Genomic DNA, 26782 nt, shown 5'->3' with positions numbered 1-26782 from the left:
AAAAAAAAAAAAGAAAATATGCTTATAATTGTTCAGCCATTGATATTATTTAAAAACATGGTTGGCCAACCTTAGTTCACATTTCCCCTTTAAACGTTTTTTTTTTTTTTTCTTTGTTTGGATCGATTATTTATCATCTAACATATCAGGGAAAATGCAACCAGTAACAAATATGTATAATTTAGCGATAGTTATGAGGTAGATATCCGTGACTTTTTTACAGACGCCATTTTTTTTCATTGTGACGTAATTTGTTTATAAGTTTAAAATATCCGAGTGAATAATTTTTTAAAGTCCTTTTTATTTTATTTTTTTTTAAACAAAATATTAGACATCACTTAATGATTCTAAGCTAAAATGACAAACATTTTGAATAATAAATATAATTACTTACCTTGTTTTCATGGCTGGTTTGAAACAAGAACGGTTGCGCGATGTCTGTAAACGGGGGTTTCCAGGGTAAAACGGGCATATAAAAAATAGTTAGGGGGTTTAATGCGCCATGAATCTGCTATGGCAGCATATAGACATGTTGTTCTATCAAACACAACAGTTGTTTTGGCTTGAAATACAGCAGTTTCTTTTAAAGAGGAGTGCAAGAGCAGAAACTGCTTTTTCAGTCTTGTCTGTGTTTTCAGCCATATTTAATATGAGTAAAGACATGCTAAAGGCAAGATTAACAGATAACAATCAGTTTATTTTAGATTTGTGAATGATCATGATTTGGGCTCGGTTGAGGAACGAGGAACGTTCGTTTCAGTAAATATTTTTATGGCCCAACAAAAAAAAAAAAAAAAAAAAAAACTGTTTGGGGCCATTAGTATCAAAGATTTAAATGAATAATTGGAAATTAACACTGAACTAGCATGCTTTCAATTCATTGCATGTTGCCCTGGGAAGAAACAGTTTGGACATCCTCGGTCTGAACCGACTCCCAACTCTTAGTTGAAGACGTCGTTATAGTTTTTTGCAGCTAGAGGTCGTAGTTGCAACAAAATTAACACGCAAATTCAAAGGTTGCGTTGTCACACGCACGTGACAAACTAACGGAAGGAGTTGCGGCGAAGGGTGGTGTCGAATAGTGCAAAAAATAAGAAAAGAAAAAAAAAATCAAATTGAGCTTTTATAAAGCTGCCTAATTTGACGCTATTCACTACTGCATTCACGTTCATTGATGTGCACGTATTGTGTTTTCAATTTTTAACACAGTGGACTAAGTTTTATGTTGAAGTTAGGGCGTTGCCAGTACAGTACTCAAATAACATAAGTAGGTCAGGGCTTTGTTGGAACAGTGGAACGTGTACTTCCCACTCCCAGAAGTCCTAGTATTTGACAGTGAAAAGTTAGTGGGAAAAGTATTGTTGTCATGCCTCGAACAGTTAGTTAGTTAGTATTAGTAGAAAAGTTATTCTATCCTGACTCCCCACCCCCCCACCATGCATCCAGTCATTATTGCTGTGGTCTGGTGGCATATAAGACTTAACTAGCTCTCACAATGCCTCCACATTGTTGTATGTCTGTTAACTGAAAAAGCAGTTTGTCCCGTTTCAAAGTTAGTTGAGGCCTCTGCCTCAGAGCTATGCGCCGTATCAACAGTTTAGTTTATCTCAGTCAGCTGAACAGACAGTGGCTGCGCTCTTGGCCAAATGAAACTAAAAAAAAAAAAAAGATTTTTTTTTTTTAAATCAAAAAAGCAAAAACCTTTTTTTGTGAATCACATCATGAAAATGACAGCGACAGAAACCATGTAGACATCACGTAATTATAAAAAAAAAAAAAAAAAAAAAAAAAGGTTTAGACCATCTCTAGAATTGTCAATAGACAACATTTCTGCTGACATTTGTGTTTACACAACTAAACCCCGCCTCGGCCAGTCGCTGTGGTGCCATTCAGTATCCATATGAGGTGATTCACGTCAATGCTATCAAGTTTCTTTTCTTTCCCAAATGGATGAACTGACAATAGGGAATAATGAACCACTTTGTATACTCTGCATTGTAATGTTTACAATTCATTCCAACTGGATAGAACAGTATGGGAAAGTGTTTTGCATGATAAGTATAAAAAATACAAATGAAATGTTGTTTAATGGTGCACAGGACGCTTTTATCATCTTTCTATATGTAAAAGCTTGAATGTCTCTGTGTTGTAAGTAGGATTCATTGTAGGCCAACAGTTCTATATGGACATTTCATGTTGTCCATACTGCTCTCTTCTTATCGCCTCAAGTTATACAATTGCAGAAATCGACTTTGTGGAGCAGGCTATGAGGTCAAACTGGCGGTGTGAAATTGATAGATCATCTTATTCCCTCTCCAGGAATAATAGATGCGACAACACACTCCATTTCTTGTCCACACCTAGACAAAACCTACACAAAGCTTTGGGTGGTGGCATCCTTCTTCATTGTGCTGTCTCTGCTGAGTGTATGAACATGTCATTGTCCCATCAGCAGGTTCTCTGATTACAGCTCATATCAAATCACTGCCCACCTTTAAGAGCAGGTATATAAAGTCAAGTAACACAAGTGGAAAGGGAACTATATCTTCTTCCTGAATCCTCAAGTTCGGAAAAGAGAGATCAACCATGGTAAGCACCGTTTGCTAATAGCTCCATTGTGAGACACTCTCATACTTGGTTCATGACGCCAGAAATGATCAATCTAAACAATTTGTTTCATTTTAAAAGTAATTCCTCTTTCTTTTCACAGCGTGAATGTATCTCCATACATGTAGGACAAGCTGGGGCTCAGATTGGCAATGCATGTTGGGAGTTGTACTGTCTCGAACATGGCATTCAGCCTGACGGCCAGATGCCCTCTGATAAAATAATCGGTGGTGGCGATGACTCTTTTAACACTTTTTTTAGCGAGACAGGAGCAGGAAAACATGTTCCAAGAGCCATCTTTGTAGATCTGGAGCCCACTGTCATTGGTCAGTGACTGAGTGGATATTTTCTTCAAACGTGAAGAAGAAACTGTTATGAAAACTTGAGTTCTGTGTTTTGCTTGCTGTCTTTTTTTTTATACAGATGAGGTACGTACAGGCACCTACCGACAGCTGTTCCATCCTGAACAATTGATCACAGGGAAGGAGGATGCTGCCAACAACTACGCTCGTGGTCACTACACCATTGGCAAGGAGATCATTGATTTGGTTCTGGATAGGACTCGCAAACTGGTGAGAAAAAAAATCCCAAATAAATGACTTGTTAAAGAGTGACTGCTGTTAGCCTGCCTTTTTGTCAAATGTTGAGTATCCAAGTCTTGGCTTGGCTCTTTCAGGCTGACCAATGCACTGGCTTGCAAGGATTCCTCATCTTCCACTCTTTTGGTGGAGGCACAGGCTCTGGTTTCACCTCCCTGCTCATGGAGAGATTGTCTGTTGATTATGGTAAAAAGTCAAAGCTTGAATTTGCAATCTACCCAGCCCCTCAAGTTTCTACAGCAGTGGTAGAGCCCTATAATTCCATTCTGACCACTCACACCACCCTTGAGCATTCTGACTGCGCCTTCATGGTGGACAATGAGGCCATCTATGACATCTGTCGCCGGAACCTTGATATTGAAAGGCCAACCTACACCAACCTGAACAGGCTCATTGGCCAAATAGTGTCTTCTATCACAGCCTCTCTTCGCTTTGATGGTGCCCTGAATGTTGACCTGACGGAGTTCCAGACCAACTTGGTGCCCTACCCTCGTATACATTTCCCTCTGGCAACATATGCCCCAGTTATCTCTGCAGAGAAGGCCTACCATGAACAACTTTCTGTAGCTGACATAACAAATACCTGCTTTGAGCCAGCCAACCAGATGGTAAAGTGTGATCCTCGTCATGGTAAATACATGGCCTGCTGTCTGCTATATCGTGGTGATGTAGTTCCTAAAGATGTCAACTCTGCCATCGCTGCCATTAAAACCAAACGCAGCATCCAGTTTGTGGACTGGTGTCCCACAGGCTTCAAAGTGGGTATCAACTACCAGCCTCCAACAGTCGTTCCTGGAGGGGATTTGGCAAAGGTCCAGAGGGCTGTGTGTATGTTAAGCAACACTACAGCCATAGCTGAGGCTTGGGCTCGTCTTGATCACAAGTTTGATCTGATGTATGCCAAGAGGGCTTTTGTGCATTGGTATGTCGGGGAGGGAATGGAGGAAGGAGAGTTCTCAGAGGCCAGAGAGGATATGGCAGCACTGGAGAAGGATTATGAAGAAGTGGGTGCGGACAATATAGGGGAGGAGGAAGGAGAAGAATACTGACCCTACAAGAAGAAAAACAATTTAAGTGGTTTAAGTTAGTTTGTCATCAGGTACCCCCAAATGTCATGCTTATCCTGTGACTATTTAATGATAGATTTCTTGTTCCATAGAGATCCTTTCTTTGTGCTGTGTCAGACTCACTTTTGTTCACCTCCCCCACACTTATTCCCGCACATGTGGAATGTGAGTTATGAAAGGGCTCCAATGTCAGTTTCTGTATACCATTCAGCTGTGACTCTGAGTGTTAGAGAGTACACTGTAACCGACTAACTCACAGTCTGCTGTTGCTTATGTAATTCATATTCAAATTGACCAGATTGAAGCGCTAATGAGTACCACAGATGTTATTTTACATTACACATTTTGTGATTGAGAAATGGTTGAATATCTGAAAAGGAGTGGAAAAATAAGGCATGACATTTTCCTGTTATTTTTTAGTGTATTCATTTTTTCCCCTTCACATTTGTGGATGTATTGTTACTTAATTATCTTGTAACATTGCGGAATAAATTTTATCTTATCACAAAGAACCACTGGACTTTGCATTATCCTTTGATGCTACTTTTCCCTAGTGTTCGGTTTATTTTAACTAACAATGGCGAGAAACACAAACAGGGAAGTCAGCGTGCTCTTTCTCATTGAGAGTTGCTTAGCCCAACAACACCGGGCTTGCTCTGAGCTACTCTTGCCTGCCTCTCAACTTTATTTGGGGGACAAAAGGAGTGGGGGAAAGGGGGCAGGGAAGTACATTAAAATTAACATACAGTACATGAAGGTTTCATCGCCCAGGTTGGCTGACTAGACAGGGCTCTCCTAGCTACCCAAATAACCCAAATAAAGTTTATAAAACAATTGTTTCCTCCTCGTCTTAAAATCATATTCCATGTGCATGGAGTCCGTTTTCCACAGGCTGAGCAGCTGCTAATACAGGGTGGTCATTTCCACAACACTAAAAAGTAGGACACTTTACCGCATTTAGTAGGAAAAGAAAAACATGCAACATGGAAAAAAAAGAAAGCTGGAACTCAAGAATACTCCCCACAACAATACAATTTCCTACTTGAGAACGTTCATTGCACTTACCCTCACAAGTGTCACTCGGGTGCTAGAGCCAATCCCAGCTGCCAATGGGGAAAAGGTGGACTGAGCTGGTCGCCAAACAGTCAGATACATGATAATATTCATTCATCTTCCGTGCCACTTATCCACATGAAGGTTGTGGGGTGTCGTAATACAAGTTGTTCATCACAAAACAATTTATCTATGATAAACCGTATCATGATTTTGTCTCTGTGTTACAAAAAGTGACACAGAAAGATTGTATTTGTTTACAAAATGTTTAATTTTGCAAAAGCATCCCTCTAGCAAAATGCCACAATGCAGAACATTTGTGGCTTTAAATGTCGAAACTAAATTTGTATAAAGTTAAATAAATGCGAAAATACAAATCCCTTTTCTTAATAGAACTTACCCTGGCAGTTAGAAAAAACGCTATGTAACAGGTGCATACAAAAAAAAGAGACAATGTTTTAAATACAACACGACACTAATGTGAAGCAAGTTCTTTGTATACAGCATTGAGCAAACAGACATTTCAGAATATTTACAATATCTTCAAAATGATAAAGGAGTCCAATCTCTTGGAAAGTGGCTAACTACTGGTAAGCTAACACAAACAACAACAATTGGATTAAACTCACTAATTTTTTCTCATTAACGCATTGGCTGCCATTGACGGCAAAAGACGTCGAATTGGGAGGCTAGCAGCCAGCCTCACAGTTCAAGTGGACTGGATATCTACTAGTGATACACTAATCAATTCACACCAGAAGGATGAAAACAGCCACGATTGGACATATATCATCTTTAAAGGCACTAAAAGACATAACAGTTGAAGATGACTCAACTGTGGCAGTAGCACCTATGGGTTGATAGCATATCAGATGTTAAGGTGAACTACCTTTTTCCTTAGAGCTTATTATTGCCTTCTTGTAGCTGCTCTAAATGCAGTGAGCACTCACGAACACACTGGTGTGTGTTGCGTTCAGGTCCAACTGTGAAAAGGAGGACAAATAAATGTCTTGCTTGAGGCTGCGCCAGATGTAAGATGAGGATGAAGGACAGTCCTGCATAATGCCTGCCCCACTCTGTGTCTTTTCTCAATGTTTATTAGCGTGTGTTCTCAATCATCAAATTTGTTTTCTTCAAGCAGAGCACATAATCACTATATTTTACATTTAAAATAAAATAAAAAATCACAGGACTTATTATCCAAATTGATGGTCGTCATATGATCATCTATGTTGTATGCTCGCATGTGAATACTAAATTCCAAAGTATGCCGAGCTAATTAACTCAGTGGCTGCCATTGACGGCGATAGATCTCTAATCCATTTTGACTGTGAGTGCTGATCGCTGCCAGCCCCCCAGTAAAACTTGATCACTAGATCTGCTTTCTAGCACTGTTGGCAATGAATGAGTAGAGTTTGTTGAGACTGCGGGACTGAGATGTATGCCACTGAAAAGGATGCGTGTTAGCACATCAGGTATGTTTGTCATTGCAAGGACGTAGATTTGGTCTCAAGAACAGTAGGGATGATAACCTGCATATACACTTTTTGCTGGGGCCAGGACATTAATAAGAACAAACAGATTGAGTGAACGGGGGTGAGAGCTACATTTCTCACCAACATAAACCGAATTTACTGATAGGCTTAGCCCATGGGTGTCCAAACCTGTCCGCAAGGGCCGCTGTGGGCCCTGGTTTTTGTTCCTACCAATCGAGCACAGACAGTTTAACCAATGAAGTTTGTGCTAAAACAAGCAGCACCTGACTGCAATCAACTGATTACACTTATGAGACACCAGATTGGTGAAAGGATGTCATCTTGTTTTGTAGGAATGAAATCCAGCGCCCACTGCAGCCCTATGTGGAATAGTTTGGACACCACTGCCGGCGGCGGCGGATCTAAATCATCAATGCAAAATAAATCTGTATTGACTTGTACAAACTTTCACGTGCATTGATTCAGGTGATACACCGTTCAATTCAAACCTTTGTTTTCAAAAAATAATAAGGAAACATTTTAAAAACTTCCAGAATAAATGTCTGCATTTTATTACAAAATTTAAATTGCAATATTTGAGCATAAATTATATTAATTTACACAGTAAATACACAGTTGTTAATAATCTCTTAAATGTCCAGGCCTTCCTTTGGGTAAAACACAACTGCTTTAGTCCACGAGCACAGCTAAACACAGCAAAAAATGAAAAATTTTTACCTCGACTACAATGAATGTATGATTATTTGGGGGGGAAAAGGTCTGCATATCCTAGAAATAAAAATATTTTAAAATAAAAAATGTAGAAAATAAACAACTACATTTTAAATAAATGCAAGTCATCAGCCAATCAAACGTGCATTTGAGGGGGAAAAATGGACCGGCACATTCAGCAAATGAAAAAGGGTAAATGTAAGTCTTAACATTATTAAAATAATTCACTTAATAATTGTAGGGTCAATTCTATCCTTACAGTATATGGGAAGCCAATCTAAATGACCTCTAGGCCTATAACTGACCTCATCCCAGATAGCAGACCGACATTGAATAAACGTTGATTTTCCATCAAAATCATCAGTATGGTTGACATGGAAATTTTCGACGTCAAGTGACATTGAAACAAGTTGTTCTCTGGTATGTCACGCGATTGTTGGGTTAACATTGTTTTATTGTTGATGAGCTAATGTTGACAAATAGTTGATTTATGATTGACCTGTAAATATGATTGAAAAGTCATTGATTTATGGAGGAGTGGGCGTTTGGTCGAAAACATAACATTTTTTAGCTTTTGTCCGATATTATTAATAATCGAAATGACGTTTAGGTTTTGTAAGAATCTCAACGTTGAAACAACATTAACTGAGGGGGTAAAAGTGACGTTGATTCAACGATATAAGATTGACAGCCGAATGTTGAGCCAACATCTTTTCAACGTCGGTCTGTTATCTGGGATTATATAATGCAAATAACGTTGCTTAAAAGTTGGTGGGGTCAATTTGAGCATCCTGAAAAGTTAGTTGTGTTATGTCCCTACCGTCCCTATGCAAACATACGCTCTTGTGCCATTGCTATTTGACTGTTAATTGCTCTTTGACACCGAGTGTTTTTTGTGCCTTTTCTAATGAGCATTGAGCAGCATTTATGCAACGGCCCCATGTTATTCAACAGTACCGTCAGCAATGGTATAGGCAGGTGGGTGGCTGGAGGAGATGGAGATAAGAACTATGTCAAAAACTTTTTTTCTCTCTGTCAAAAACTATGGCAGAAGAACGTAAAGATACATTCGAATTTTGTTGACATCAGTTTTTTTTCTTTTCGACCAATCAGCAACGCAGATGTTTCCCGAGGTTTCCTGCGAAGGACCCGCCTTCACTTCCTCTGCCTATATAAACCCCAACTCCCCGCTTCTCCGCACTTTGACTTGTCTTTGAATCTCTTCCCTCGTTCGAAGGACAAGCAGACAAAATGGTGAGTAACCGCATGGCTCAAAGAACCGTAAACTTGAATTGTATTTTTGCTACCTGGAGCTTAGATATCTGGGTTTATGCCCGTGCCATGTGGCAAGGTTTCAGTTCGGAAAGTTAACGGGTCAAAAAGTAGCGTTCTCTATTATTTGGTGGTCTGTTAGCCATCCTCTCACGCATGTGAACTTAATAAATGTGTGTTCATTATTTGAAAAGTTCTATCCAAGATGACGAAATTGACCTGTTAAATTTTAAGTGGGTCATAAAATAGGTCAAACGACAAAGTTGACCAACTAATGCGTTGACGTTCTTACACTTATCGTGTTGGAAGAAATTTACGATTGTTTGATGTTTAACGTGACAAACGTGGTTACTGGCCGGGGTCGAGGGGGGAAAAAAAGTAGAGGGGGAAAAAAAAGGAGTGGTCTTGAGTCACAAGTTTTGTGTCCGCCATTTTTTCCGTTTAGCCGCCATTCTTCAGTACTTCGGCGGGCTTTTTTGATTGGTCGAGAACACAGGAAAAGGGGGGAGGAGGGGTGAAGTGGCACATATACTGGATTACGCAGCACTATGCAGCTGGAGAGAGTGGGGGAAGGGAAAGGCCAAGAATGGGGGTTGAACGCTGTGACGAATGGCAGACTTCCAGGATTGAGGAGGGGACTTTCCTGTTATCCAGACTTTTTGTTCCCAGTTGTATAACTTTATTACAATTGTGCTTTTTAGGGTGATTGGGTAGGTAACTAGTACAAAGAGGTCAAGCTTTCTCTAGCTCAGGGATATCAAATCTATGGTGTGCTTTGACTTTTTCAGCTAAAATAAAACTTGTTATTTGGCGAAAACCCTTTTAAATGTGAATTTGCAAAATTAACTTCAAAAAAAAATTTTTTTCCTAAGATTTCCCATTGTAGTGGGTTTTTTTTCCCTAAAAATGTTAGTTTCCCACATTTTCCCTTGCAGTGAAATGAAGAAAATTGGAAATCTGTGCATTTACCTTTTCAAGTTGTATTGGCTGTCAAAGGCCATCAAATGAGTTGACTAGGCTTGCTCACATCATACCCTTCAAAGGAAACCCAAACTACAATTTGACTGGCGACATGGATGAATTTGAAATCCCTGCTTTAGATGCACAACTTGGATATGTTTATCTTTAAAACCTCTTTTTTTTTTTTTTTTTTTTCCCCCCTCTTCATCTAGCGTGAATGTATCTCAATGCACGTCGGCCAAGCCGGAGCCCAAATGGGCAATGCATGTTGGGAGCTGTACTGTCTGGAACATGGCATTCAGCCAGATGGACAAATGCCCTCTGACAAGACTATTGGTGGTGGCGATGACTCATTCAATACCTTCTTCAGTGAGACTGGAGCTGGCAAACATGTGCCCAGGGCAATTTTCGTTGATCTGGAGCCTACGGTCATTGGTAAGCAACCGATGACTGACTGCTAGAGTTGATCTTGGAGCGTTACTAACTTTCTATTTTCTCCAGATGAAGTTCGCACAGGTACATATCGCCAGCTGTTCCACCCAGAACAGTTGATCACGGGAAAGGAGGATGCTGCCAATAACTACGCTCGTGGTCACTACACTATTGGCAAGGAAATCATTGATCTGGTTCTCGACAGGACTCGTAAGCTTGTAAGTGCTTTGGGCGGCTTGAATGCAAAGAACCTTAAGACATTGGAGTTTTATGTTCTCAATTCTTTTTCAGGCTGACCAATGCACTGGGCTGCAAGGATTCCTTATCTTCCATTCCTTTGGTGGTGGCACCGGCTCTGGTTTCACCTCCCTCCTCATGGAGAGACTTTCTGTTGACTATGGGAAGAAATCAAAGCTTGAGTTTGCTGTCTACCCTGCCCCTCAGGTGTCCACAGCAGTGGTAGAGCCCTATAATTCCATTCTGACCACTCACACCACCCTTGAGCACTCGGATTGTGCTTTCATGGTGGACAATGAAGCAATCTATGACATCTGCCGCAGGAACCTCGACATTGAAAGGCCAACCTACACTAACCTGAATAGGCTCATTGGCCAGATTGTATCATCCATCACAGCCTCACTTCGCTTTGATGGTGCCCTGAATGTTGACCTGACGGAGTTCCAGACCAACTTGGTGCCCTACCCTCGTATACATTTCCCTCTGGCAACATATGCCCCAGTTATCTCTGCAGAGAAGGCCTACCATGAGCAGCTCTCTGTAGCAGACATCACCAATGCCTGCTTTGAGCCAGCCAACCAGATGGTTAAGTGTGATCCTCGTCATGGTAAATACATGGCCTGCTGTCTGCTATATCGTGGCGATGTAGTTCCTAAAGATGTCAACTCTGCCATCGCTGCCATTAAAACCAAACGCACTATCCAATTTGTTGATTGGTGTCCTACTGGCTTCAAAGTGGGTATCAACTACCAGCCTCCAACCGTTGTTCCTGGAGGGGATTTGGCAAAGGTCCAGAGGGCTGTGTGTATGTTAAGCAACACTACAGCCATAGCTGAGGCCTGGGCCCGTCTGGATCACAAGTTTGATCTGATGTATGCCAAGAGGGCCTTTGTGCACTGGTATGTGGGAGAAGGAATGGAGGAAGGAGAGTTCTCCGAGGCCAGAGAAGATATGGCAGCCCTAGAGAAGGATTACGAAGAGGTCGGCACTGACAGTGTTGGTGAAGATGACGAAGAAGGGGAGGAGTACTGAGCAGTATTGCAATTTGTCACGCACACAATGTTCTGTATGTGCATTGATAATAAAAATCAAATTCATCAACTGCTTTTTTTTCTCTCCTCTCCTGGTACAGTGGTACCTCTACATACGAAGTTAATCCGTTCCAGGACCTTGTTTGTAAGTCGAAATGGTCGTATGTCGAGCAGGATTTTCCCATAGGAATACATAATAATTCCATTAATTCGTTCCACAGCCCAAAAACCTGCACTAAATCCTTAAAAATACTGCTGGTGCTATTACAAATGGCAATTACACGTAGCAAAACAAATAAATTATAAATCAAAATTGGAATAATGTAATAAAAAGAATAATAATTCCTGTAATAGTGTAACGAATCGGGTTCTAATAAGGAGGACGTTTTTTTGTGTACCTGAACGCACCGCGGGGCTCACGTGCCAGAAACAGACCGGTGAGCTTGAGTTTCACTTTCACTTTGAATGTTCTCTTGAGAACATCGTCAATTGCAGCAGACAGCAGGCGTTTTGTGTTGAATAAGTTGTAAAAGAAATGATGAAAACGTGGCGAAGCTGGCGATTTCTTTGGACACAATAAGAATTGTCAGCTTAATTTATAAAGACTGGCGAACGATGGTCGGAGGAGGACCGTGGAGATGTATTGTTGAGCCATTTCACGGATGCCCACCCCACGCTCATATTTTTCTGTCATTTGCATCTTCATTTCGAAGGTAAGCAACTTTTTCCTTGTTTCACCACCTGTACCAACCTTTTCTGAAACCTGTGTTGATTTGTCACACAAGAAAATCCGCCGTGCATTCGTCTGCGGTGCTGCCATTGTCGTCGTATTTCGAGCATGTCGTCGGATGTAGAAACAAATGGCGAGTCAAAATTTACGTCGGATGTCGAAAAGTTCGTGTGTCGAAGCGATCGTATGTAGAGGTACCACTGTATTTGTGTGCAAATTTTCACTGTACTGTTATGAATTTCAAATATTCCTGGACTTTCCACACCAGTCCAGCTGTAACATCTTGCATTGACATCCCTAAATTGCCTTTAACTTTTGTATTGAGGAAATCAAAAGCTCCCATTTGTTTAAATACTAGCAATAACACCATATAATTTTAGTAAAATGCCAATAAAGGCGTTATTTCATTCAAGAATGTCAGAATCGCTAAAGGGTGCCACCTGCTGACGGAAACCTGCATTCTGTAGAAATGGATTTTAAAGACGAGTCTAAGTGGCAGACTAATGGATGAAAAACGTTTTGCCTTTTTCAGTGTTCGTTATACTAATGGGCATTAATGCAGCCTCTGCCTGATTTCCTGCGGCCGTTCCTGCTCAAATTCCTGACTAAAAAATGGCTCCTTCATCGGTACTTTTGAATTAACTTGGAGTCGAATTTTTTTTTTTTTTTGGAATTGAAAGCTAAAACTGACAAAATGGTGAGTGAATGCAATCCTCGATTACGTCACCGCCCAATTTACATAGTCTGTTGCTTATTGTTCGCTCAAAATAAACGAGTTTAGGTTAGCCTGCGTCATGCTAACATAGCACACGCTTCAGTCCATATACCTACCGGGAGAAACCATTCTAGTTTTCGTTTATGCGGCAACCGTATATGTTAGCTAATGAAGAGCGCCTTTAAAATGTGAGCAAGCATTCAAATAGTGTAACTACCAGTAGCGTCCCTAAAGATTTATGGGAATGAAAGGTTTCGTCCCCAGTAAATACACAGGATTGAAGTTAATGTCAAAATTTCAAATATGTAATTTAACCTAATAAAGGGTGAGACGTTGGCTTTTTCTCTGCCAGTACGAAAAGTAGCAATCAGCCAAATATAGCGAAACTAGTGAATGCTGCTTGACAAAACCAGTTATAAAGTGCCTGTGACAGCATTAAAAAAATCTTAAATAGGATTATCTGAATTTGAGCCATATTTTGAGACAATTCGACTTTATACAACAATTTGGCAAAGCGCAGATGACGAGAAATTAGTTTATCAATCTGCCGTTTACACCCGCCTGTCATAGCGCTCTACCGTCCCCAGCTGGATGATGACGTCGGCAGGGTCACGATTTCATCTGATTTAGAATTCAGCCCATTGAGGGGGAAAAGATTCAGAACGAGGAAAATATGACAGAGAGGAGCAAAATGTCATAAATGTTTCAATCTCTCCAATATTTTTACAGAATATTTTTGTTATCTAAGTATTTTTCCCCAATTGCTGAATAAATGGTATGGTCGTGACAAATCTTGTGCCAAATGGAATATGAAATATTAAAAATGACTTTATTCAGTACGACAGGGCAAAATTACTGCAATATGGTCAAAGCTGGCAACTTCTTTCTATCCCGAATGGTATTTTTTTGCCACTGGAGTTAGTCCGACTTTTGTCATTTCCCTGCCCCGGCTTCGGAGACAGAGGAAAGAGCATCTTTTTGCTGTGTCCATGGCAGCGCTCGTCGACGGGAATGATTGCCGAAAATAGCCCATTCTCGGTGGACAAACCGGCCGACATCGGAATGGGGTGCTGCTCGTGGCCAAGCCAAGGAAAGCGCATTCTCGGCGAGTACGCGACTAGGACCGAGCGGGCTGGATCGGCCAGCCAAACAGGCTGACGTCGGAGCCGGGTGCTGCTCGTTGCCAAGCCAAGAAAAGCGCATTCTCGCCGGGCACGCCTTTATCGGCCAGCGACCATGGTATGGGACAAACCGCTGGTCGTTGGCCGTGTTGCCTTCTCGGAGGACAGGGAGTATTTTCAGTTCACCCACAACATGCAAGCCACCTCCTCATTAAAACGTGTGCCATGATCCCAGTATTTGACCTAAAACATGTAGCTTACTCAGCTCAACATGGTCGCACTGTTGTCGGACTTGTTTTGGCCATTATCAGTGGTGAACGGGAACTTTTTGAAGCCCAATCCTGGTGCAGCAACAAAAGCCTGCAGCACACTGTGCTGGCGTGATGTGAAAAATAAACAATCCGCAAAATCAGCTGAATTCGCAGTCATTCTGCATACTGTAGTATTGGCTGTATATTGAAGATGTTCATCCTGCTGACGTCACATTCGCATTATTCGTAAATCTAGTAAATCATCTATTTTCATGACCCGGGATTAAAAAAAATTTGAATTAATATATCGATCGCCTACACACGCATCCCAGTGGTCCATTTCATTCAGGACCATAAAATATCGCGTGAAATATGAACTAAACATGCTTTTTGCCGTCATATGCACTTTTAAAGAATGTCTTCATTAATACACCGTTAATTTGTGCTTGAATTCCATTCACATTTTTATTTAGATTTACATTTACAGTTTAAACACAAAAAAAACCCCCCAAGTGACTGCTTGTTTCATAAAACTTGCAAGTCTAGTTACCGCTATATAGATGTTTCCGTGTTTCACGTTCTCCTGGCACTATACTTAAATCCATATTTGTAATATTGTGATATTTACTATATGCCTGTTTCATCTAGCGTGAATGTATCTCTTTGCACATCGGCCAAGCTGGAGTACAGATGGGCAATGCATGCTGGGAGCTTTACTGCCTGGAACATGGCATCGAGCCAGATGGACAAATGCCTACTAGAGGAGATGACCTGTGCAATACTTTCTTTCGTGAGACTAGAACTGGCAAGCATGTTCCTAGGGTTCTCTTTGTTGACCTGGAGCCCACTGTCATTGGTCAGTAACTTTGAATACTAATCGAAATTCATATTTTTGTTTTAAAAAAAAAGTTATTATTTGGAGCTTTAATGTTAATATTGTTATGACCACTAAAGCATTCACCTTTGTTTTCCCACAGATGAGGTTCGCACAGGTACCTATCGTCAGCTGTTCTATCCAGAGCAGATGATTACAGGCAAGGAGGATGCTGCCAATAACTACGCCCGTGGTCACTATACCATTGGCAAGGAGATTATTGATCTGGTTCTAGATGGAACTCGCAAATTGGTAAGTGTTTTGAATATGTTAGTGTTGTGCCTGATTGTTGTTCAAGTAATTAGTTTTGATGTTGCTCATACTTGGTGTTCTCAGTTTGGGTTGATTAAAAATAAGACTGACTCCTGTTTCAGGCTGACCAATGTACTGACCTTCAAGGATTTCTCATCTTCCACTCCTTTGGTGGTGGTACCGGCTCTGGTTTCACATCCCTCCTCATGGAGCGACTTTCTGTTGATTATGGAAAGAAATCAAAACTTGAGTTTGCTGTCTATCCATCCCCTCAGGTGTCCACAGCTGTGGTAGAGCCTTATAACTCCATTTTGACAACTCACACCACTCTTGAGCACTTTGACTGCACTTTCATGGTGGACAACGAAGCAATCTATGACATCTGCCGCAGGAACCTCGACATTGAAAGGCCAACCTACACTAACTTAAACAGACTCATTGGCCAGATCGTGTCTTCCATAACAGTCTCACTTCGCTTTAATGGAGCCCTGAATGTTGACATAACTGAGTTCCAGACCAATTTGGTGCCCTATCCTCGTATCCATTTTCCTCTGGCCACATACGCCCCAGTCATCTCTGCAGAGAAAGCCTACCATGAACAGCTGTCTGTGGCCGACATCACCAATGCCTGCTTCGAGCCAGACAACCAGATGGTCAAATGCGATCCTCGTTATGGAAAATATATGGCTTGTTGTGTGCTGTTGTTTGTTGGTGATGTGGTTCCTAAAGATGTCAACTCTGCCATTGCTGCTCTGAAGTCCAAACGCACCATACAGTTTGTTGATTGGTGCCCTACTGGTTTCAAAGTAGGCATCAGCTTGCGACCTCCAACAGTGGTTCCTGGAGGAGATCTGGCTAAGGTGCAGAGGGCTGTATGTATGTTAAGCAACACCACAGCCTTTGGTGAGGCATGGGCCCGTTTGGACCGTAAATTTGATCTGATGTACGCTAAGAAAGCCTTTGTGCACTGGTATGTGGGAGAGGGAATGGAGGAAGGAGAATTCTCAGAGGCCAGAGAGGATATGGCAGCCTTGGAGAAGGATTACGAAGAGGTTGGTACTGACAGCATTAGGGATGAGGATGAATCGGGAGAGGAGTACTGAGGAGGCTGATCACCCAGGCCTAAGTAAGTTATCAGTAACGTGACATGTTCTACCTGTGGTAGTAATTGTTTGGCGTTAATGAACACGTCCAAACTGCATTTTTAGTGGCAGTTGGGAAACTTAAAATAATCAGATCTTTTCTGTTCTATCCAGGGATAAGGGATTATTTATTCATTTATTCATTCATTTTCCATGCCGCTTTTCCTCACGAGGGTCGCGGAGGTGCTGGAGCCTATCCTAGCTAACCAAGGCCAGTAGGTAGGGTGCACCCTGAACTGGTAGCCAGCCAATCGCAGGGCACAAGGAGACATAAAACCATTCACGGACATAGTCATACCTACGGACAATTTTTTAGAGTGTTCAATCAGCCTACCACACTTGTTTTTGGGAGAAAAACTCACACAGGCTCAGGGGGAACATGCAAACTCCACACAGGAAGGCTGAAGCCTGGGATTTGAACCCTTGATCTCAGAACTGTGAGGCTGACGTGCTAACCACTCAGCCAGCGTGCTTTATTTATTTCTTTGTCATTTTGTCTATTACTCAACAACAATTATCTGTTGCATGTTCATGTTCCCCTGCAAACCAATAGTTGTATGTTATATAAGGTTCTATACTGTAATGCATTCATTACAAATTTCCCAAAGCCACTTTTACATAAACTCTTGATGGTTTACTCTTGCTTATTTCAACGAGTCGCGTTTCTTTACAGGATTATAATTTATGAATATTGAAATAAAATGAAACCTGTTTGACATAGAGTATCCGGTGTATCCCTCCCTTGATTTGTGTAATTTCTTCAGTTTTAGTTGTATAAATCATGTTCCTCTCTAAAATAGTATTTATTGATTTTATGTAAAATAGGATTTTTAAGACTAGCAGAAGAGCGCCACCTGCTGAAAGTATACAGAAACGACAACCCAGTCCTGGAGCACGTGCTGTGCTTTAACATTTTCCAGAATTTATCCACATATCACTGGATTTGAGACAAAATTTAGGATGAAAACTAGTGTTCATGCCATTGACTTATTCTATCATTTGGGATACACACTACCGTTCAAAAGTTTGGGGGCCTCAAACTTTTGAACTATAGTGCATCATGGGATAGTGCGCACAGGCCCGCGCAAGTGGATAGTGAGGGGAATAGGAAAGTGCACCTACACCGGTTCAAAAGTTTGGGGTCAAAGCGACCCCGAAATTTTGAACGGTAGTGTATATAGATATATGGCGGAAAACACTCAGGTGACTTGAAGTTCCATTCTGAGACCCCCAATTTGGCCAAATTTCAAAATTGTCCTCTATGCATGTGCGATACATCATTGGAAAGCTTAAAATCTCAATTTTCTGGCAGAAGAACTGGAGGGCATTAAAAAAAAAAAAAAAAAAAAAAAACCCGCAAAACCCTAGTGAGAGCACACAAGAGCATGATTAAAGACACCGTGATTTTAACGAGATATTGTCGCGTACTCACCTCTTTTCGATCCAAAAACTCCATGTAGCCTGTATCACCGAGTTTCAAGACACAGCTGTGAATGGCCTCATCCGGATTTTGGGGGGATTTTGTGAGTGAGATATGGTAATATAACAAGTTTCGCATGAGGAAATCGCAGACATCAAGGAGTGGTCGAGATTTTCATATATTATTATTAGGGCTGTCAAAATTATCGCGTTAACGGGCGTTAATTAATTTTTTAAATTAATCACGTTAAAATATTTGACGCAATTAACGCAGATGTCCCGCTCAGACAGATTTAAATGACAGTACACTGAAACGCTCACTTGTTGTTATGGAGTTTTGCCGCCCTCTGCTGGCGCTTGGGTGAATGACCATCTCGCATATTGCCTCAAACAGATTACATCATATGAGGCCGTTTATGGACATTAAGAGTGAAGAGAATGCCACTGGCCGCTTAGGGGCAGCGCCGTTCCATACTCATGTTAATTCTTCTAAACGTGGGAGTATTAGTAGTTGTGAGACGTTTATGCTGTATTCACAATGCAATGCAAATTGCTATTTGTACTCCACACATATTTCGGTAAGTTTTCTTTCTTTTAGTGGCAATTATGTGTCTCTTGTTGTATTTTGGGTAAGATATGTACAAATATATGTTATACCGTAGAGGCGAGTGGACACAGGCATTCTTTGGACCGCGCCGTTTATTGGCAACTCCTTCACAACAAACATACAGTGGGGAGAACAAGTATTTGATACACTGCCAGTGGGTTTTCCCATTGGCAGTGTATCAAATACTTGTTCTCCCCACTGTAAGTATCGTTTAGTGAAAGCACAACAAAAATAATATTCCTATCTCTCCCCCAAAAAATAATGTTCACAAAAAGAAAAGCACTTCAGTCTATAGTAATGAGGCCCTATTCTGACACACAGTTAAACAACAATGAAAAATGAACTGGCATTCCATATCAAAATAGCTATGCAAAATACACGTAAAACTTAAGACTTTGGTCACTCTATTTTAATTATTGTTGTTTTTATTCCTCTTATATTAACTACTTTTGATTGAAAATTTTACAAATTTTATTAAAACGAAAACATGAAGAGGGGTTTTAATATAAAATTACTATAAATTGTAACTATAACATTTATCGTTTAAGAACTACAAGTCTTTCTATCCTTGGGTCACTTTAACAGAAAGAATGTTAATGCCATTTGTGGATTTATTGTTACAATAAACAAACACAGTACTTATGTTGTATGTATATATCCGTCGTGTGTCTTATCTTTCCATTCCAACAATAATTTACAGAAAAATATGGCATATTTTAGAGATGGTTTGAATTGCGATTAATTGCGATTAATTACGATTAATTAATTTTTAAGCTGTAATTAAATCGATTAAAAATTTTAATCGTTTGACAGCCCTAATTATTATTTACCCTTTTAAACGTTTTTTTTTTTTTTTTTTTTTTTTCTTTGTTTGGTTCGATTACCATCTAAAATATTGGGGGAAATGCGACAGTAACGAAAAAAATAAAATTAAGCCATAGTTATGAGGTAGATATCCGTGACTTTTTTACAGACGCTAATTTTTTCATAGTGTCGTAATTTGTTTAAAAGTTTAAAATATGCGAGTGATCTTTTTTTTTTTTCCAAACTAAATATTAGACATCAATTAATGATTGTAAGCAAAAAATGACAGACATTTCGAATAATAAATATGATTACTTACCTTCTTTTTATGGCTAGGTTTAAACAAAAGCGGTTGCGCGACGTCTGTAAACGGGGGTTTCCAGGGTAAAATGGACAAATTAAAAATAGTTTGGTGACTTAATGCGCCATGAATCTGCTATGGCAGCATATAGACATATTGTATATATATATATATATATATATATATATATATACACAGTTGTGGTCAAAAGTTTACATACACTTGTGAAGAACATAATGTAATGGCTCTCTTGAGTTTCCATTTATTTCTACAACTGATTTTTCTCTGATAGAGTGATTGGAACAGATACTTCTTTGTCACAAAAAACATTCATGAAGTTTGGTTCTTTTATGACTTTATTATGGGTGAACAGAAAAAAGTAATCAAATCTGCTGGGTCAAAAATATACATACAGCAGCGCTAATATTTGGTAACATGTCCCTTGGCCATTTTCACTTCAATTGGGCGCTTTTGGTAGCCATCCACAAGCTTTTGGCAAGCTTCTGGTTGAATATTTGACCACTACTCTTGACAGAATTGGTGCAGTTCAGTTAAATTTGATGGCTTTCTGACATGGACTTGTTTCTTCAGCATTGTCCACAAGTTCTCAATGGGGTTTAAGTCAGGACTTTGGGAAGGCCATTCGAAAATTCTAGCCTGATTTAGCCATTCCATTACCACTTTTGATGTGTGTTTGGGATCATTGTCCTGTTGGAACACCCAACTGCACCCAAGACCCAATCTTTGGGCTGATGACGTTAGGTTATCTTGAAGAATTTGAAGGTAATCCTCCTTCTTCATTATCCCATACACTCTCTGTAAAGCACCAGTTCCATTGGCAGCAAAATAGCCCCACAGCATAATACTACCACCGCCGTGCTTGACGGTAGGCATGGTGTACTTGGGGTTAAAGGCCTCACCTTTTCTCCTCCAAACATATTGCTGGGCATTGTGGCCAAAAAACTCGATTTTTGTGTCGTCTGACCACAGAACTTTCCTCCAGAAGGTCTTATCTTTGTCCATGTGGTCAGCAGCAAACTTCAGTCGAGCCTTAAGGTGCCGCTTTTGGAGCAAGGGCTTCCTTCTTGCACGACAGCCTTTCAGTCCATGGAGATGCAAAACACGCTTGACTGTGGACACTGACACCTGTGTTCCAGCAGCTTCTAATTCTTGGCAGATCTGCTTTTTGGTGATTCTCGGTTGAATCTTCACCTTCCTGACCAATTTTCTCTCAGCAGCAGGTGGTAGCTTGCGTTTTCTTCCTGATCGTGGCAGTGACAAAACAGTACCATGCACTTTATACTAACAAACAATTGTTTGCACTGTTGCTCTTGGGACCTGCAGCTGCTTTGAAATGGCTCCAAGTGACTTTCCTGACTTGTTCAAGTCAATGATTCGCTATTTTCAGATCCATGTATGTATATTTTTGACCCAGCAGATTTGATCACTTTTTCTGTTAACCCATAATAAAGTCATAAAAGAACCAAACTTCATGAATGTTTTTTGTGACAAAGAAGTATCTGTTCCAATCACTCTATCGGAGAAAAATCAGAGTTGTAGAAATAACTGGAAACTCAAGAGAGCCATGACATTATGTTCTTCACAAGTGTATGTAAACTTTAGATGACAACAATACATATATATATATATATTTTTTTTTTATAAATTAATCACGTTAAAATATTTGACGCAATTAACGCGCATGTCCCGCTCAGACAGTATTCTGCCTTTTGGTAAGTTTTACAGCAAGGCTTTTTGTGCTGTCTAACAGCGAACTCTTGTGGTCGCTTTGCGACATGGTTTATTGTTTTCATGCCAGTTCAATATGGCTGCACGACGTGTCGGGCTGACGCCTATGTTGTAATGTTGTGCTTATATGATCCTTGGACAAGATTTGTCCGTAAGTATGGTTGTTGTAAAGAATGTACATATCATGTTAGTAAGCGAAATGTTATATTTTTTGTATGAGACACTTTTTGTTTATGTTTAGTGAACCTGTATAGCGTGCTAAGCTAACGTTGTTGCTAACGCAATGCTTGTGTACTTTTTTATGTAGTTTTACGACGGTCTAAAGAAGACAATGGTTTGAGGCCATTTTATTAATAAATTAGATGAAAAAGGAAGAAGTCTGATTATTAAGGCGTCGTTCACTAGCTGTCTAGCTTTGGAAAAAGTAGACGCTTCGGAGTGAGGACAGCATAGACAGATTTAAATAACAGTTGAGTGAAATACCCACTACAGTCCTTATGTACCGTATGTTGAATGTATATATCCATCTTGTGTCTTATCTTTCCATTCCAACAATTTATTTTACAGAATATATATATATATAATTTTCAGAAAAATATGGCATATTTTATAGATGGTTTGAATTGCGATTAATTACGATTAATTAATATTTAAGCTGTAATTAACTCGATTAAAAATTTTAATCGTTTGACAGCCCTAATGTATATATATATATATATACATATATATAGACTAGACTGAAAAAGCAATTTCTGCTCTTGCACTACTCTTTAAAAGAAACTGCTGTATTTTAAGCAAAAGAACTGTTGTGTTTGATAGAGCAATATGTCTATATGCTGCCATAGCAGATTCATGGCGCATTAAGTCCCCAAACTATTTTTAATTTGTCTGTTATACCCTGAAAACCCCCGTTTACAGACATCACGCAACCGCTTTTGTTTCATCCCCAGCCATAAAAAGAAGCTCAGTAATTATATTTATTATTCGAATTCGTCATTTTTAGCTTAGAATAATTAATTGATGTCTAATGTTTTGTTTTAAAAAAAATGACTTTAAAAATGTATTCACTCGCATATTTTAAACTTTTAAACAAATGACGTCACAATGAAAAAAAATGGTGTCTGTAAAAAAGTCACGGATATCTACCTCATAATTATCACTTAATTGTATTTTTTTTTTGTTACTGTCACATTTTCTCAGAAATGTTAGATGATAAACAATCCAAACAAAGAAAATTTGAAAAAAAAAAAAAAAACAACGTTTAGAATGGTAAATATATAAAAAAGAAAATATCGACCACTCCTTTTTTTTTTTTTTTTTTTTTTTTTTTTTTTTAAAACCTGCCCTGTTCAGCTGTTTGACACAGAGAATGGAAGTCTAAGTGCCCGGATTCTGAACAGTTTTAATGTTTCACATTGAGAGTCTGACATACTCCCATTTTGATCATTCAAAATACCTTTTTATTATGACAAAGCAGCGAACAGGAAGGGATTATGGGGGGGACAGAAGAAAAGAAATACAAGAGAAGAAGGAAAAGAAACACATACACAAACAACAACTAGAAATACATTGAACATCTAAACTAGTTACTAATATGCTGGTGCTATCGTCAGCGAGATGTATTTCCGGTTTACACCATGTGGGGGCCTATTGGCCAGTGAAAGAGGAGAATGGGGGTGGGGGTGTCTATAAGCTAAGTGATTGAAAGGGGTAGAGTGTACACAAATCAGTTCTGTGATCTAGAACCCAGTAATCGTGTGAATCTCTTATGAGTGTAAGCCCGTTGGCGGCCAACCCTACGCCACCGCATCGCCAATCCCGGCACCGGGACCCCCAACCAGAGCATGCCCTACCACATCCAGCAGCACGCAGGCCCCACCGGGCGCGTGACAGCCACGCAGACGGGCGGAGAAGCCGCGCGGGCGCCAACCCAGGGCCACGGCCCCCACCCAGCCAGCCCGGGGAGGGAGGGCGGGCGGGGGGCCATGCGCAGCCCATCCCTCCTCCCGCAGCCCAGCAAAGGAGCCATCGTCCCCCCCCCCCGGGACCCAGGGTGGCCCCCCGGGCCACCCGCGCACCCATCAACCGGCCTTCAGGGATGGCAGGAGGGGACGCATCGCCAACCCCACGCCTACATTCACCCCCACCCGCCCACCCGGGCCACGAGCCACAGCCGCAGCCCCCCAACCGGCACGACACGCCACAGGACCCCCAGTGGCCCACCAAGCCCCAGGCAAGGCAGGGTCCCCCGCCGGTGCAGGCGACACCCTGCCGATACACCGGCGCCCAGCCAGCGACCCGTGACGGAGCGCAGGGCGGATGCCCAGCCAGAGAAGAGAGGGGAAGGCGGAGGCAGGAGAGATATCGACCACTCCTTGATGTCTGCGATTTCTGCATCGCGACCCTTGTTATATGATCGTGTTTCACCCATAAAATCCCCCCAAAAATCTAGCTGTGGCTATTCACAGCTGTGTCTTGACACTCAGTGATACGTGCTATATGGAGTTTTTGGATCGAAACAAGGTAAGTACGCTATAATATCTCGTTAAAGTCATGGCGTCTGTAATTCTGCTCTCGTGTGCTCTCACCTCCAGATAGGGTTTTGCTGTTTAAAAAACATAAAAAAAATAAAAATAAAAAAAAAAACGAAAAAAAGAAAAAGGAGATTTTAAGCTTTCCAATGATGCATCACACATACATATCGGTCAATTTTGAAATTTGGCCAAATTGGGGGTCTCAGAGCGGAACTTCAAGTCACCTAAATGTGTTTTCCGCCATATATATTTACATGTTTTAGTGCTGTCAAATTTATCGTGTTAACGGGCTGTAATCAATTTTTTAAAAATTAATCACATTCAAATATTTGACGCATTTAACGCATGCGCGGAATGACCCGCTCATGCATTGCCTTGAACAGATTACAATGACTCCGTTTTTTGCACATAATAAGAGGCATAAAAAAGCGAGTGGACACAGGGGTTCATTGGACAGCGCCGTTTATTGGCATAAGCTTCGGCAACTCCTCCAAAACAAACATAGGTATCATTTAGTGAAAGCACAACAAAAATAATATTCCTATCTCTAAAAAAAAATGTTCACAAAAAGAAAAGCGCTTCAATCTGTATTAATAAGGCCCTATTCTCACACAGTTAAACAACAATGCAAAGTGAACTGGCATTCCCAATCTAAATAGCTATGCAAAATACAAATAAAACTTGCTCAGACTTTGGTCAAACTCTATTCAAACATTTCGTTTAGCTCAACAAATACACTGAATGGCAATATTTAGTCACAATATACAAACTATCAGAGGTCTTGTATGTTGTGAAGCCAACACTCAAATGAACGTAAGGTACAATGAACCTGGAAACTACGACGTCAGTCGAGGGGCAAAACGCACTCGTTGGCTAGATCTCTAATTAGTTTAAAACTCGACATTGACACCTTGTGGTGTATTTCAGTCACTACCTTACGGAGTTAAAGACACTGTGGAAGAATGGCAGGGAGCCCATATAATGACCTGCTCGGTGACGTCAACAATGGCGAGCTACTAGTTTGTTTTTTGATTGAAAATTTTACAGATTTTATTAAAACAAAAACATTAAGAGGGGATTTAATATAAAATTACTATAACTTGTACAACATTTTTCTTTGAAGAACTACAAGTCTTTCTATCTGTGGATCCCATTAACAGAAAGAATGTTTAATGTTAATGCCATCTTGTGGTTTTATTGTTATAATAAAGAAATACTGTACATCCGTCTTGTGTCTTATCTTTCCATTCCAACAATGATTTTTTGATAATTTTTTTATTAATAATTAAATTGTGATTAATTACGATTTATTAATTTTAAGCTGTGATTAGCGCGATTAAAAATTTTGATCGCTTGATAGCCCTAATAAATATACACTCACCGGCCACTTTATTAGGTACACCTGTCCAACTGCTGGTTAACACTTAATTTCTAATCAGCCAATCACATGGCGTCAACTCAGTGCATTTAGGCATGTAGACGTGGTTTAAGACAATCTCCTGCATTTCAAACCGAGCATCAGTATGGGGAAGAAATGTGATTTGAGTGACTTTGAATGGGGCATGGTTGTTGGTGCCAGAAGGGCTGGTCTGAGTATTGCAGAAACTGCTGATCTACTGGGATTTTCCCGCACAACCATCTCTAGGGTTTCCAGAGAATGGTCCGAAAAAGAAAAAATATCCAGTGAGCGGCAGTTCTGTGGGCGGAAATGCCTTGTTGATGCCAGAGGTCAGAGGAGAATGGCTCGAATGGTTCGAGCTGATAGAAAGGCAACAGTGACCCAAATAACCACCTGTTACAACTAAGGTAGGCAGAAGAGCATCTCTGAATGCACAGTACGTCGAACTTTGAGGCAGATGGGCTACAGCAGCAGAAGACCACGCCGGGTGCCACTCCTTTCAGCTAAGAACAGGAAACTGAGGCTACAATTTGAACAAGTTCATCGAAATTGGACAATAGAAGATTGGAAAAACGTTGCCTGGTCTGATGAGTCTCGATTTCTGCTGCGACATTCGGATGGTAGAGTCAGAATTTGGCGTCAACAACATGAAAGCATGGATCCATCCTGCCTTGTATCAACGGTTCAGGCTGGTGGTGGTGTAATGGTGTGGGGAATATCTTCTTGGCACTCTTTGGGCCCCTTGGTACCAACTGAGCATCGTTGGAATGCCACAGCCTACCTGAGTATTGTTGCTGACCATGTCCATCCCTTTATGACCACAATGTACCCAACTTCTGATGGCTACTTTCAGCAGGATAATATGTCATGTCATAGAGCTGGAATCATCTCAGACTGGTTTCTTGAACATGACAATGAGTTCACTGTACTTCAATGGCCTCCACAGTCACCAGATCTCAATCCAATATAGCATCTTTTGGATGTGATGGAACGGGAGATTCGCATCATGGATGTGCAGCTGACAAATCTGCACCAACTGTGTGATGGCATCATGTCAATATGGACGAAACTCTCTGAGGAATGCTTCCAGCACCTTGTTGAATCTATGCTACGAAGAATTGAGGCAGTTCTGAAGGCAAAAGGGGGTCCAACCCGTTACGAGCATGGTGTACTAATAAAGTGGCCGGTGAGTGTATATATCTTTTTTAATTATTACACAATATGATTTTAGGGTTTTAAATATTTCTGTGTATAGTGATTAATCCGTTCCACAGCAACAGGCCGACGACATGTTGCATTGAGGACGCGTCCAAAATGGGATATCTTGGTAATGTCTTTGATCAGACGGATTGTGTTACATCCCGCGTTTGTTCGTCTTTTCACTTAACTAAAAGTGAAGATAGTGTTGTACATTTGTAA

General features: G+C 40.6%; 3 protein-coding genes across 6 annotated transcripts in view; all 3 read left to right on the top strand.

Moving 5' to 3' along the window:
• LOC130926998 (tubulin alpha chain-like) overlaps positions 1-4643 on the top strand; it is a 7655-nt gene extending 3012 nt beyond the window's left edge. Inside the window, exons 2-4 of the mRNA XM_057852414.1 lie at positions 2711-2933; positions 3031-3179; positions 3284-4643. Of these exons, the coding sequence (XP_057708397.1) occupies positions 2711-2933; positions 3031-3179; positions 3284-4255 (1344 nt within the window). The 3' untranslated portion in view covers positions 4256-4643. The remainder of the gene's footprint in view (positions 1-2710; positions 2934-3030; positions 3180-3283) is intronic.
• Positions 4644-8646: 4003 nt separating this feature from the next.
• Positions 8647-11535, top strand: LOC130926752 (tubulin alpha chain). The gene is made up of 4 exons (XM_057851906.1): positions 8647-8787; positions 9978-10200; positions 10267-10415; positions 10489-11535. The coding sequence occupies exons 1-4, from the start codon at positions 8785-8787 to the stop codon at positions 11464-11466; spliced, it is 1353 nt and encodes a 450-aa protein (XP_057707889.1). The 5' UTR covers positions 8647-8784; the 3' UTR covers positions 11467-11535.
• A 157-nt stretch (positions 11536-11692) lies between these two features.
• Positions 11693-25691, top strand: LOC130926751 (tubulin alpha chain-like). 4 transcript variants are annotated; one of them, XM_057851903.1, is made up of 5 exons: positions 11693-12178; positions 14931-15138; positions 15260-15408; positions 15531-16534; positions 25610-25691. In XM_057851903.1, the coding sequence occupies exons 1-4, from the start codon at positions 12128-12130 to the stop codon at positions 16509-16511; spliced, it is 1389 nt and encodes a 462-aa protein (XP_057707886.1). In that variant the 5' UTR covers positions 11693-12127; the 3' UTR covers positions 16512-16534; positions 25610-25691. The 4 variants fall into 4 exon arrangements, with proteins under 4 accessions (XP_057707886.1, XP_057707885.1, XP_057707888.1 ...); XM_057851905.1 differs by lacking the exons at positions 11693-12178; positions 25610-25691 and adding exons at positions 12213-12892; positions 13907-14019 and having other exon boundaries at positions 15531-18677; XM_057851902.1 differs by lacking the exon at positions 25610-25691 and having other exon boundaries at positions 15531-18677.
• Positions 25692-26782: the final 1091 nt, after the last annotated feature.

Source organism: Corythoichthys intestinalis, chromosome 12 (genome assembly GCF_030265065.1).
Source record: "Corythoichthys intestinalis isolate RoL2023-P3 chromosome 12, ASM3026506v1, whole genome shotgun sequence".
In the NCBI taxonomy this organism is placed as follows: Eukaryota; Metazoa; Chordata; class Actinopteri; order Syngnathiformes; family Syngnathidae; genus Corythoichthys; species Corythoichthys intestinalis.
This window is presented reverse-complemented; position numbering and strand designations above follow the sequence as displayed.

Bases quoted from the DNA above. Each gene is read 5' to 3' on its own strand.
- LOC130926752 (XM_057851906.1), top strand. The intron at 10,201-10,266 runs GTAAGCAACCGA...TATTTTCTCCAG, and splicing joins TCTGGAGCCTACGGTCATTG to ATGAAGTTCGCACAGGTACA. The intron at 10,416-10,488 runs GTAAGTGCTTTG...ATTCTTTTTCAG, and splicing joins TCGACAGGACTCGTAAGCTT to GCTGACCAATGCACTGGGCT.
- LOC130926751 (XM_057851903.1), top strand. From the start codon at position 12,128: ATGCCCACCCCACGCTCATATTTTTCTGTCATTTGCATCTTCATTTCG. The intron at 12,179-14,930 runs GTAAGCAACTTT...TGTTTCATCTAG, and splicing joins TTTGCATCTTCATTTCGAAG to CGTGAATGTATCTCTTTGCA. The intron at 15,139-15,259 runs GTCAGTAACTTT...GTTTTCCCACAG, and splicing joins CCTGGAGCCCACTGTCATTG to ATGAGGTTCGCACAGGTACC.